This window comes from Apus apus, chromosome 2 (genome assembly GCF_020740795.1).
Source record: "Apus apus isolate bApuApu2 chromosome 2, bApuApu2.pri.cur, whole genome shotgun sequence".
In the NCBI taxonomy this organism is placed as follows: domain Eukaryota; kingdom Metazoa; phylum Chordata; class Aves; order Apodiformes; family Apodidae; genus Apus; species Apus apus.
In genome coordinates, this window is record NC_067283.1 from 49,614,310 (window position 1) to 49,627,729 (window position 13,420).

A 13,420-nucleotide genomic window follows, 5' to 3' on the forward strand; every position below is an offset into this window, starting at 1 on the left:
ATTAATTTGGAAAGAGGTGTTTTGACACCAGATCAACAGCACCTGCACAAGGAGTCTCAGTATCTTCTGATATACTTTGTAGACAAATTCTGGGGACGCCTCATCTCTAGGGTTTAAGAAATGCTCTGGAGCACATGGTCATCTATAAATGGCAGAAGCAAGGACTGCATTTTGGGAAAACTTCATCTTTTGTATAAAACCAGGGATGTGATAGATGGATTCATTTTTACAGGGGCTTTGCTGCTGCAGACAGGTGTTTGAGCTTTGCCCAGCAAGGCTCTGGCTTCTGCCTCACTGGGAGTGAGCAGGGTGACCACAGCAAGGCTGGCAGGATTTGTGGAGAGCTATTTGTGCCCAATGCCATTTTTTTTTAATTTTTTTTTTTTTTGCTTATTTCCTCTTTGTGCTTCAGGAGGTATGTTTAATTTATGGCTGGGAAACAGCTATATGGCTAGAGATGTGGAAAGGTCTCCAGCACCCAGCAATGCAAGCAAATGATGGCAAAGGAGGATGCGCCAGGTGCCAAAAATCCCATGTAACCAAGTTTTACTCAGAAAAATGTATCTACTTATCTGAAACTTAGAGAGGCAACTATCACTATCCAGACACTTCTTGACATCCCTAGGTATAATTCTAATTATAGAGCCTTTCAAACGTGTGCAGCAGAAGTGGATTAAGTTAAATAGTCTGCTCAAACTGCCAGGGGCCTCACAGCTAAGAAATGAATTTCTCTAGCTCTGATTTTATTAGTGGGGGTATGATTTTTTTCTGAGCTTATTGGAAATGTCATTTTATTATTACACGCTATTTTCAAATACATGGAGAGAAGTACTTCCTGACGTGCGAGTTTTCAGATTACTGCTGCTGAGCAAAATGGTTATGGTTTTTCTCTTATCTCTTCAGAAATTAATAGCAGATGGGAAAAACTATCACTAAAAGAGACAGGCACCTTATTAATACTGGAGTCTAGTTTCTAATGGCTGGTAGGCATTATAATATCAATTAGTTTCTTCCAGAGAAAACATCCTTCAGCCTGTCAAGACATTGAAACCTATTACTGAAGTGCAAAAGCAGAGTCAATTTCTTGAAACTTGTTTCTAAGGAAAATTATGCACAACTGTAAAAAATTTAGAGCTTTTTTTTAACGTTCAATTATGAAGCTGATCCAGTTTGCTTTATATGTGTCCAGCTCATGCAGAGAGATAAACCATATCTAAATATCTACCAAATCATATACAAGCAATAGTTGCTAATGATTGTATAGATCTGGAAGTGCTTTTCTAGTGATGCTAGAGTACTAAAAAGTTGATATTCTCACACACATCATAAGTAATTAAAGTAGTGAGGTTTCTACAGTCAAAGACAGCTGATTTCCCCCTTTCCTTTTTTAGCTAATTAAGTATTTTCCATTTTTAGTCAGCAGAACTAAGACCCATTAAATGATAACTGCTTAGCACTTCTGGTGATACTTGGTGTGCAGGGACACTTCTGTTGATTTTATTAGAGGGTAGTGGCTTCTTATGCTGCAGCCGAAAGTGCCACTAAATCCAGAGAAATTTGATATATGTGATTAAAAAGGAGAGTAGGTTTGTAGTAGGAGCAAGAGTAGTCTGAGTTGACTTCAGTTTATAGACACTGACCTCTTGAGGTTTTACCTATAGCCCAACACAGGAGATACCTGAATTCCTCCCTGGGGGGAAGCACATCTTTATCCAAAAAATCCAAGGAACCTGGGTGGGTCAGACTCTCTGGACTACAGTGAGTCCCATTTGACTTTCCTCCTCCCTCTTCACAGGGTTCAACCCTTTTCCTGAGTAATTTACAATGTTCAGCCCAAAGTCTGCTCCTAATAACATCAGTCTAAACGAAGAGCTTTGAGAATAGCAAAGAAGTGAGCATCTCCTGAGTCATTGCCCATGGTGGGACAATAAGAGGTGCCAGCAGATCAGGAGGAGTAAAGAGAGGTGGACCAAGGGCACCTGATAAAAGCCCATGTAGTTGGGGGGAACAGAGAGATCAGCCAATGGCACATGCTGGTGGCATGTGTCCCCCGGGAGCACCTTTCTGGAGAGTTTAGCTACAACACCTGAGGCTGAGGATGCCCCAAATGGAACAACAGACCCTTTGAAAATAAGTCAAGGTTTTCTTTGTCGACTTACCCTGCAAAGCATAGCATTTCATCTGGAATCAGTACATTTGCAGGGGGGAATTTGAATAACCAAGATGTGGTGTAGGGACGCCTGAGGTGGAAAGGGTGAAGTAGCATGATTAGAAGCATCCTCTCTGTGATACTATTATTATTTATATTTATGTTCATAAAGCATCCAGTAGCCCAAGGTACTGCATTAAGTACTGCCCAAACACAGTAATAGCCCCTTCAGTTCTTATGTGAAGCCCATCTCCCTTTGGGCCTGGTTTGATAAGACTCAAAAGTGTCTAACTGATGTAGTTGACACAAAAAATGTCCATTTAATTGCCAGGAGACTGCTGCATGACTAGGGTTACCTGGATGATTGGTTTTGGGATTAAGAATTCTGTTTCTGTTTGGCAGAGCTGAACCAAAAATAGCTTCCCCTGCTTTCCACATGGTATTTTAACAAACATGAGAGAGAAACTCATATTTTCAGTGGAGACTGCTTGTATAAAAGAGGCAATGGAAACACCAGGGCTATTTTAATTCTCAGCCCAACTTTTTTGATTTTGAGCATTTGGACTGTTTTGTCCTTAAGCCCCTTTCTCTGCACTGACTCTACCAGAGGTGAGAAGACCTGGCTGTGATAACAAAAATGAGAGTCACTGGGCATCATCTGAGCCAAAGAGGAGCCTCTTAACACCCCTGTCCTAAGACAAATAACTAGGCAGGCTGCTGAGCCTGTGCATAGGGGAGAATGACCCTATTTCAGTGCAAAAGTGGCAGGGCTGAGAGCTGCAGCCAGAGGCAAGTTCTTCCCTTGTCTGCTGGGGAAGGTGTGAGGGGCATCACAAGCCAGGCTTTCCTGGTGCAAATGAAAGGCTCGACATGTTGCATCAGGCCAGCACTTTCACTGAAATAAAATCTCTCCTTGCAGGGCTGGAGCTGACATTTTGGCACCTGAGAATGCTGTAACTGACAGCAGAGACACGGGGAGGTTGGTTTCTGCTGGCAGCTGGAGCAGACCCACCATGCCCATGAGCTGCCATGGGGGCAGTGGAGAGAGGGGGCAGCGGGGCGAGGGGGCAGCATCCCACTGCCACCCACAGCTGTTTGCAAGTTTTATCACAGTGGTGTATCCCTCTGGTCCCCACAGGGGGCAATGGGGTGCCAGAGGTGGGAGGCAGACTTTTAGAAAGCTGGACCCAACCAAAGCCCCTCATTCCCATACCATTGAGCAGGGATGCCAGGCAAGGGGGGTGTGTGGAAGACGCAGCTGGACGCAGTGGGGGAGCTGGGGACCAAAGGAGAAGGACTCTGCCCTCTTTGCAAAGTGTGGTGGCAGGCCCTGGGTGAACGTGCAGGAGCACTGGGTTACAGCACAAGTAAAATGAGCATCATTTCTCTCTGGTGCAGCTGGTGATAGTTAGCTCCCTGCCATGAAGAACTGAGCCTCAAAGACATGACATCCCAGATGCCTCCAGTTTTCACCTGCCCTCTGTGTCTGAGCTCACACCTGCACTTGTAAGGGGGGCTTTTTTTCCTCACTTTGCATCCAGGCTTGCAATTTTGCAGTCTGGTCAGACTGTCCTACCCCTCAAGCCATGCTGGCATCTGATCCATAGCTGTTGCCCTCTTGCCTCCACACTCAGTTCTGCTTCAACCTGTTTTGAGGATTGCCTGCTTTCCTAAGCCCTCCACCCACCAAAGCATTTTCCTCTACTAATATTACTAACTTCAATGTGTCCCCAGAATATATCAAAGGACTAGCTTCTTCCTATCTTTCTGCTTAGATCCCTTTTTGCCTTTCTGGCTTCTAGACAAGAAGATCATTAGATGAAGGCCTGACCTTGGCAAAAGAAGAAAGGAAAGAACAGAAAGAAGGTTATGGCATAATTTTGACTTATTTAATTATTCTGAGCCTTCATCCTCATGAATAAAACAGACACAGAAGGCAGGGGAAGGGTAGTTCTGCTTGTCTGTAGGTTGCTCATGTGTGTTAATGTTATGGCCTTGTAAGAACCACTTATGAAATGCCTCTTGGTGTGTTTCCAGGGTGTTTCAAGGCTGTGCAGCACCATCTCAGTGCTGAGTGATAGAGTCAAGTCTAGTGTGGTTACGCTCATGCTGCCACCCTTGCAAATATGCTAGGGTCTGTTCTCTGTCTCTGGGGCCAGTGTAGGGCATGGCTTACCCACAAACAGCTGAAGTGTCTTACACCCCTCAACTCCCCCTCCCTCATTTAGGGACTCGTTCCTAGCAGAAGCACAAGTGTTTCTTGGGACATGGCACAGGATAAGGGTGTGCTAAGGCCCCTACTAGTGGTTAAACAGGGACCAGACAGCCCAAGTCCTGAGCACACTTTACCACCCACCTTGGATGTCCCTTTTGGTTTTAGTTTTGGTCTTTATTATTCTACTTTTTGAAAATATTTTTTATTTATGAGCTGTTGCATTTTAATTAACTTTTAATTCCTTGGGCTAGTATGTCACTATTTTGGGAGGGAGGGGGAGAAAGAAAAAGGAATTACTTGCTTCAGGGTTTTTTTCTTGGTTATATCTGTCTCCATTTATTGTCCTATTCCTTTAGGCTGACTGGCGGTAATGGCTCTTAGCATGCTTTATAAATCATTCTGCAGAGGGCTTGGGGTGAGCATTTTATTTAATAAGTATGGAGAAGTGGGCTTTTATCCCTGCAAAAGAGGTGGCAAGTTCACTGTAGTTCCACTGGATTACTGTATTTGAGGCGGAAGAAGTAATAGATGACTCAGATATATTGGTCTTACAGCAAGTTCCAATTGTATTACCTCCTCTTTGACTTGCCGCTTGATCGATAGGAGCATCAAAGTTATTTACATTGAAAAACAGCACTTTGATCTAATAGCTCACAGGTAGAGCTACTTGGAAGGAATTTAAAAGCTCACTTTTAAGAGTTGTGTCAGTCTGAGGACCCTAAACAGTAATGCTCTTGAGCTTTGGAAGAAGGTGGATCTGCATCCACATCCAAGTGCTACAGCTCACCTCTACTACTAGACTGTGTGACAGCAAATCCTGAGAGATGAGATTTCTTGCAGCAGAGAGGAAACAAGGTTCAGCTACTGGGATTTCGAAGAGAAATCTTTATTCAGGCTGCTAGAAACTGGTGTCCCAGTTCCTTGTCTCCTGGCTACCTGGGATACCTACCTCTGTTACACAGGCTCCGAGTCCCAGCTGGGACCTCACTCTGGCTGCTAAGTCTGACCACTCTGTTCAGGCTTTGCATCGCCAAATGTGGTTTCTTTATAAAATGGTGGCACTCCGCAAAAAGAGAGAGCACAATGCTGGCCTACAGCAGTTTAAAATCATCTGGAAATGAACCACATATGGTCATCATGTGGATTTTGAATGTTTGATTGATTGATATGTGTGGATCACGTTGAACCTACTTCATCCCAAACAATATCAGAAAAAGAGCTGCACATCTCAAGAAACCCTTCACTATGATGTGCAAGTTCTTACATCTCAGCCACAGCTAGTCGAAGGACCAACCAGGCTTTGGCTAAGCTTGCACCCAGATTAGTGATGAGAAATAACCAGCTTTGTAGGTCATAGGAAATGTTTTCCTTCCAACCAGAGAAGATGAGCGGAAAGAACACTGAAGAAATTTTGGTTCTAGCAAACGCACAGCTGGACCCAGCAGCCCTGTGCATGAGAAGCACTGCTAGGCTTCAGAGGAAGGTGTGAAGAAATGGTGCTGTGGAGGCTTTGTGGTGGTCAGCACATATGTCTGCATCATGACACCTCTTCTGCAGGAAGTCACACCCGTTTGTTTTTCAGTTTCAGTAGCTCTACATGTGGCTTGTGTGAAGAAGTACTAAAGTCCTACCAAGTACAGACCTGTGTATTTTTCTTGTGAGAAATAATGAGAGAGCAGGTGGCCAAGCAGGCAGTTGTAACAGTGGTTGTTCCCCCATCTCCTTGATTTTCAGCCTTTAAAGGCTGAAACTCAGAAGCAACATCCAATCCTGTAAAAGCCAAGCTGTTCTATGTGCTCTTCTGACATGGACATCCCCACTGCAATAGCTCACAGGGTTTGAATAAAGACAGAAATCCACAGACCTTTTTTCCCCTTGAACGCTCATCTGCCATGGAGCATCACAAGAAGTGAAATGCCCAACGATGCCTGAAATTCTTCTAAAGCACAGGGTGCTCCATCATACTTTGCAGATAACCATGTTGGCTCTTTTTCTTTGCTCGCAGGGTGCGTGCTTGTGGTCTCTGTAATTGAACAGCTTGCACAGTGGCACAACAGTACAGTAAAGGCAGCCATGGAGAGGCTGTGCAACTACATACCTGGTAAGTACCAAATAATATGCCATACATTGTGTTGGTGCTGCTATGTTTCTCTGCTAATTAAAAATTCTCACATGGCGTCTGGAAAAGCTTTATTCACTTCCCATGCAGCATCTCAGATGAACACAGCTGAAAGACAGCAAGGTGCTACCTGCAGAAAAGTCTGTGGTGTGGCTCACTTGGCTTCAGAACTGGGTTTTTAAGTTAGAGTGAACAGGATTGTATTAAGCCCACATGCGTGTAAGCACCAATGCACACAGACCCCTTCCCTCCCTTTTTCTCCACTTTGTTCCTTTGTTAGCATCTGAAGAATAGATTCCCTGTATGCCCAGTCACTCCTCTTTCTTGTTGATACGGGTCTTTACAACAACTGTGAAGATGAAAATGTGTTCAGCTGCTATTGTGAAATCAGCTAGGAAGCTGCTATTGTGAAATCTCAAAAATGAGCTGAGGTTGATGTGTGTAAGATGTGAGCCTTTGGTCTGCACAGAAAAGCTATTGAAATGTAACTGATGATAAAAATTTCAAAAGTGATAGCTATTCTATATGAATATGTATAGACTCCCCTTTTTCTGCCCCTTTTTTTGTCTGTCCAAAGGAGTCTGGCTGTCTGAATGCACATCCCTAGGTAGAGAACAGCTTGAATGCCAGAATAGCTTTGTGGCTCACGGACCAATCCTATAACTATTTAAGTAACTAAATCTCACATTTCTGATATCTATTTAACATTATGAATGTAAAAAGCTGGCTTAGGATTCTTCATTAAAAAATAATTTATATAAGACTTCACAAATTGTATCTCTGAGAAACCATCTTGCTTTGTAGACTCTAGTCTCACAGAAGATGCATGTAGAATATTAATTCCATCCTTTCCAAGAGAATATTTCCTGATGCAGGATGGAGCAGGGAGGTAGTTGCTGGGATTTATTCACTGATAGAATGATGCTTATCTGATTTCTGTTCTATAACTCATATCCTCAGTGTTATAAATTGCAAGCACATCACCATGAAGTTACAATTAGAAGCACTGATCCTGTTATTAAAATACCATTTTCTTCTTTAAAATATGACATGCTAGCTCTATGTTCATGATTCATTCAGTGGACCTTGTTCCACTGACATGTCAAGACACTTCTTTTCAGCTGCCATTCTTTACACACACAAAATCCTATTATCCCTTTAGTTAAATCTGTATAATCCAGTTACCTTCTATGAGATGCATGGATACACAAAATAGAAAAAAAAAATGACCCTGAACTTGTAAGGAATGAAAAATCCTATGGATTGTGCGGGACCTACAGTGTAACCCATTTTATCCTCTCCTGGGAGGTGAAAGCTGCTTCACAGCAGGAGTCAACATCTTCCTCTTGCTCCTTGAAACAACAGACAAGCTTTGGATGCTGATGAGGAGCAAACCTACTAAAGCAAGCCATGCCATTTCACCTGAAGGAACAATTTCATTGTCATACACAGGCCTACTATTGAATGCAAGAGTAACAGCAACAAATTAAAGACAATGAGGCTTTTCCCAAGGCCAAAAAAGGAGTAAGAATTCATGTTTGTTTTAAAAAGGGCCTCCTATAATTTCAACTACAATCAAGCTGGGATTGGATCAAGCCTTTAGTGAAGTTACATGACGTTCAAGAACAAAAGTGTTTAGAGAAAAAAAGGAAAACTAAATACCTGTCAATCCCACCCAATCCCATAGGCTGTGTAGAAAATACAATCACATCCTTATTTATATGGAAATATTTGCAACGTGTGTGATTCAAGTGACAAGTCCAACAAGCCTATGCAAGTAAGAACAGCAGCACCATGAGTGAAAGAGGCTCTTGAGCAGGCAGAAATGCCAGGTGTGCAGAAATGGGAAGTATTTACAGTGTAAGAGATGTTGATAACAAGAATGTGTGTTTACCTGGATACTGGCTGTCTGCCTGATGAAGCAGAGGTGTCTGATACCCAAAATGTGCTTTGAGACCATCTGCCTCCAGCGTTGCCTCTGAGTCATGCTCTGCTTCTGTGTCAGCCACTGCTGCATAAACACCTTAGAGCTCAAGTGGAAATGGCAACATGATTAATACCATCTTTCTTGCAAATATTTATCCTCTGGTATTCAGCCAGATTTTGTGCTTCTAGGACGAAGGATGAAGCTATCGAGGACAACCATCCAGACTTTTATCATGGAAGAGCAGGGCACTTTAGGGAATCTGTTTTACCTAAAGCAGGACAAAAGGATGTATGGTCTAAATTTTCCAGCATTTACTTTTGTTTAAGCTTCTCTCTTGCCCTTTTACACTCAACCTTATTAATCATCTTCTTTCTCTCTCTCTTCACCTCATTTTTGACTTATGCAACTTCTTCCTAACAGATCTTTCTCTCCATGAGATCCTCTTTTTGTGTGTGGTAGCAGAGCTACAGATGGTTTGGGAAACCTATAAGGAGACCATCACCTGCAATGCACTGAGGAGGTGCTGGGAAAGACAGTCACCCTCTTCTGAGAGCTACTATGGAGACAAGTGCCTTGCTGGCAAGCCTTATCACAGGGTGTTTTAATGAGCAGTGATACCAAGTGCAGGGTTATCGATGCCTGCCATGTCTTTTATTTTAGATGAACAAGAATAAAATCTAATTCTAGCCAAGAGACCAATTTTTAACTTGCAGATTGCTTCTAAAGAGCCAACAGAGGGAGTTATGTGGCAAAGGATGCAAAGAAATGAAGCTTGTAACTTGATTGAAATAAAACACCTGGCATGGGATAAGAAAAATCAGCTATCGTAGTTATAGAAGCTGCCTGCAACACTGTATGAGTAGGAGGGTGTTGGGGAAATTATCTTTTCATTCCCTGCTATGACTTTCTGGTCGCAGTCCTCCTTTCTTACTTGCCAGCTGGGGTGTCTGCAGTTCTGGAAGGAGATCAGCCATCTTCACCTGCTCCTACAGGAAGGAGAGCACACCTGCTGATAGAGTCAGTGTTGTGAGGTTTTGTACCCTCTCCAGACCAAAACTACCTGTCTTGTATGCAACAGACCCTGCCTGGCCCAGGGCATGTCCAGCATGATGGTAGTTAAAATTGAATATTCAGCCCAAAGATGGAGGGAAGTGGCTGTTCTGGGAATTTCTAAGCCTTTTCTTTAGGAAAGATGAGGATGCTCTATGTTTTCTTCCCCAAATACAGATAGCTATCTGTCTGGGTAATGGAGGTACAAGAGAAAATGACATCTCTCAGGAATTTCAAGACCTGCAAGTTTGTCATTGCCACAATTGTGAGAACCTGCCTGTTCATCACCTTTCACAACACTATCCCTGCTGAAACAAGGCCTCACCCCTCCTTTGCAGGAAATGTGCATGGTTAGTCAGCTATCATCTGTTCAGGCCAAGAAACAGTCCATTTTCCTTCGTGGGAATGATCAGATCAGTGCTACCATCATGCCCTACCTGTATTCAAACCTCCAATCTCTCCCGTAAGTGTCTTTGCTTGGATGAGGGGACTAATTTTTTTTTACAACAGTGTCTCAAAGAAATCTCCAATGAGCTGTCCTCTGGAGGGCATGGAGGGCATACTTCACCCAGATTAAAGCAAGCCACCTGAGACATGATCCCAAAAAGGCAAATGGCTGCACACTGTGAAAGGAAGCTAAATGAAAAGTGTCAAATATTTGTTTGAGTGCAATTACTCCTGCACATCTCCTGCTCCACACAAAACATACTCAACTCACACAAAACCCCAGAGGCTCTGAGGCAGCTCTAGCAGTGGCAGCAAGCCCTGCATCACTTTCTGCACTTTGATTTATGTGTTTGTTTTCTTCTTGCAAACCAACTGAGCTCTTTGTTTAAACTGCTTAGAAGATGCTGGAGCATGTGTGATTTCTTTTGAGTTTTCTGTTATGCCATACTCAGGCCATTTAAAAAATGTTAGTTACCTGTTTTGGCCTTCCTTTATCATGTGGCTTGTCTAAAGCCTTATGTTCTGAGATAGGGTAGAAATTCAGGTTTTCCTATTCTCCAGTGCTGTGCTGAAGTCACAGATTCACACTCCTTCCCCTAAGAAAAATCAGCATTCACCTTAATAAACCAATTCCTGCTGTGTTTTGACTGTTATAAAACCTGTTTCACTATGCTCAATTACTTTAAAAAATTATGTTTTCTAGAAAAACTGCAAGGTGTCTGCTATGTACTTGCTGAACTTTACGGACCATATATAGCTGAACTGTAAGTACTGTTGTGTGCTCTCAGGTCTTTGCTTAGTTTGTCCTTGACATGCATGGATGTGCCGTCGGATTGAGGTGTAGGGGGTTCATTCTTAAAAATCACATTGTTATTAAAGCAGAGATGCTTGAGAGGGATTCTGGTTTGGCACTTGACATAACTGTTCCTGTGTGAATAAACACTGGCTGCCACTGGTAACTATTTTCATATTCCATTTGAATCTCAGATCAGGCCCACCTAATGTAATTACCTTTTGAAATTAAGTTCATTTGGCTGAGGGAGGAATTTGAATAACCCATGTGTGTGAGACAGGTTCTATAGAGTCATATGCTACTGTAATACTTGGCTCTTGCTTTCCCTTCTGCTTTCAGTCAAGTTTTCTAATTCTCAGCCCCAACATGCTCTCAGCCCCAACCCTGATACACGCGCTTGGGGAAGCCTAATAATAATGTAAAGTGATTTTAAAAAAATAAGATGTCATTTTTTTTCCTCTTTGAAAGTTCTTAGTTTAATTAACTGAGTTTTTGCCAAATCTTCTTCCTCCCCAGGGTTTGTATTTTTATTTATAAAACTAGTCAAGGGACTGCAAAGTGCTTACAGGACTAAGAATGGCTATAATAAAATATTTTAATTTAATTCCTGATTAGCCCAGAGGTGTGTCCCAAAAAGAAAGAAACAATCATAGCCCTTTTGCTTGGTGATGAACAGTGAAGGATATTTGAAGGATTCCTGGTTATTTTCTTGAGTTAATGATTGAACATTCATATGTGCCAAATTGCATACGCATTAACTTTAACCTTTAAATCTTTGTCAGAATTATGATTGATTAAAAAACAGAACAGTCATAATGTATTTGACTCAGGTGCTGCATATAAAGCGTGGTGCTTTTTCATCATCCTGGGATCCAATTTTAAAAGCTGAATAGGATGCTGTGGCAGAAAATCGTTAGGACCCAAATCTGTACTGAGCAGCAATTATGGGCCACAGTGAAGTAGGCTGAGGTTATTGTCTGGCTTTTGGGAGATTTAGCTTCCCATGGAAATCACTTCTACTTTCAAGCACCCAGAAGAACACAATGGTCTTTGTTTTCACACCGTTTTCTTCAGCATAGACAGGGAAATGAATGCCGATGTGGTCTGCCATTCCTTGAAGCTGTGTAAACAGGATCCAGGACAACCACTTTGTCATCTTTACCCTCCTCCAAAGGTGAGTTGGTTTTCCACGTTTTTCAAAGCCACAGGTTGTGGAAGATCTTTTAAGCTGGAACTGAATAGTACATAGGCTTCAAGTGCACATGTATGGCCTGGGAAACAAACATAAGTGTTTTGAGCATGAACACTTAGAAAATGCCTGTTTGAATGAAAGGTACATAAGATGCTTTAGCTGTGTTGAGCACCAACAACATGGTTGATGGAGACTAGGAATTACAGAGCCAAATTCTCTTCTACTGGTCTGGGTCAGAGAAGAAGAATGGGGAAAATAAAATTTCACTTTCTCCAGATTTTATTGTTAAGCAGTAAAATAACCCCAAACCAGATACTCAGTTGAGGTTCATTTATGCCACCATTTTGCCATGGGTAACATGTATAGGTATAACCACAAGTTATCCCCACATTGCATGATTTACTATATAGCAACATGTCTACAGTCTAGTTACACACTACAAATGCAGGGCTATTTGGCTTAATCTGCAGTGCAAGAAGTTTAAGCTGATGTGCATAACCTCTTGCTGCAGTCTGGAAACATAGTTGGTTACCCCTGTTTTTGTGATGCAGTTACTTGCTGCACCCTGGTAACTTGTTTGCATGTCCTACCACTTTGCTACTCAGCCACATACACATCTGCATAGGTGTCTAAATAGTTATAGATTGTTCCAGAATTTTTTTTCTGGTTTTATGTTTGGGTTTTTTGTTTGTTTGTTGTTGTTTGGTTGTTTTTTTCCAGCCATCATGCAACCTTGGTCACACTAAAACCTGTGAGTGATTGTGGTTGTTTAGCAGTGTAAAAAAGGGAGTGATTCACTTAGGCATCTATTTTAAAAAATCTTTTCCCCTGCATCTGAATGGGTAGTGACATGTTTGATTTCAGTAGGTTTGCACAGGATGTTTTACATGGGGTCTGATCCAACGGCTATTGAAATCAGTCAGAGCCTTTTTGTGGGCTTTGTTGAGCTACGGTGCATCTCCAAGATGGATTTAGTTCTTCCAGTATTAAGATCTGGAGAAACATTCGCCTTCCAATAATGGCAGTAAAATCTGTTTGACAGCAGGTGTGTGTCCCATATGACTACCATGCTCCATGCTATGCCAACACAGAGATCTGTGGGTGTGAAACCAGGCAGGGGTGAAAGAAGATGAGTGCAGGCAGCAGAGAGGTCCCACACTAACTTGGTTCAACCAGGATGTTGCCCAAACATCATCAATCAGGTTCCTTCAGAAATTCTGTGTCTGAAAACAGAGTTTACACCAAGGTGGATCCCCTGCAGAAATTAGAAGATCTGTGGTGAAATGCTTGGCATATCAATCAGAGGGGAGAGGCTGCCACTCAAGAGGTTGCTGTCAAATCTTTGGTTAGTTCTTCCCATCTCTCAGAGCAGGTATCAGATCAAGCTGTTGACTTCTTCCACCTCCAGCAACAGCTCCAGAATCTGCACTTTCTGCAAGGAAAACAACTGAAGATTTTTGTGGGGTTTTTTCAGTTTTGTTTTTTAAACAAACTTTGGAGTCTCACTTGCATGGCCTGTAGACTGTCC

General features: G+C 42.4%; 1 protein-coding gene across 4 annotated transcripts in view; it reads left to right on the forward strand.

Annotated features, from left to right (window-relative positions):
• Positions 1–13,420, forward strand: part of AOAH (acyloxyacyl hydrolase) — an 85,418-nt gene that overhangs the window by 8,891 nt on the left and 63,107 nt on the right. For all 4 annotated transcript variants that reach the window (XM_051609557.1, XM_051609559.1, XM_051609558.1 and 1 more), the window contains exons 3-5: positions 6,370–6,465; positions 10,611–10,671; positions 11,775–11,874. In XM_051609557.1, the coding sequence (XP_051465517.1) occupies positions 6,370–6,465; positions 10,611–10,671; positions 11,775–11,874 (257 nt within the window). The remainder of the gene's footprint in view (positions 1–6,369; positions 6,466–10,610; positions 10,672–11,774; positions 11,875–13,420) is intronic.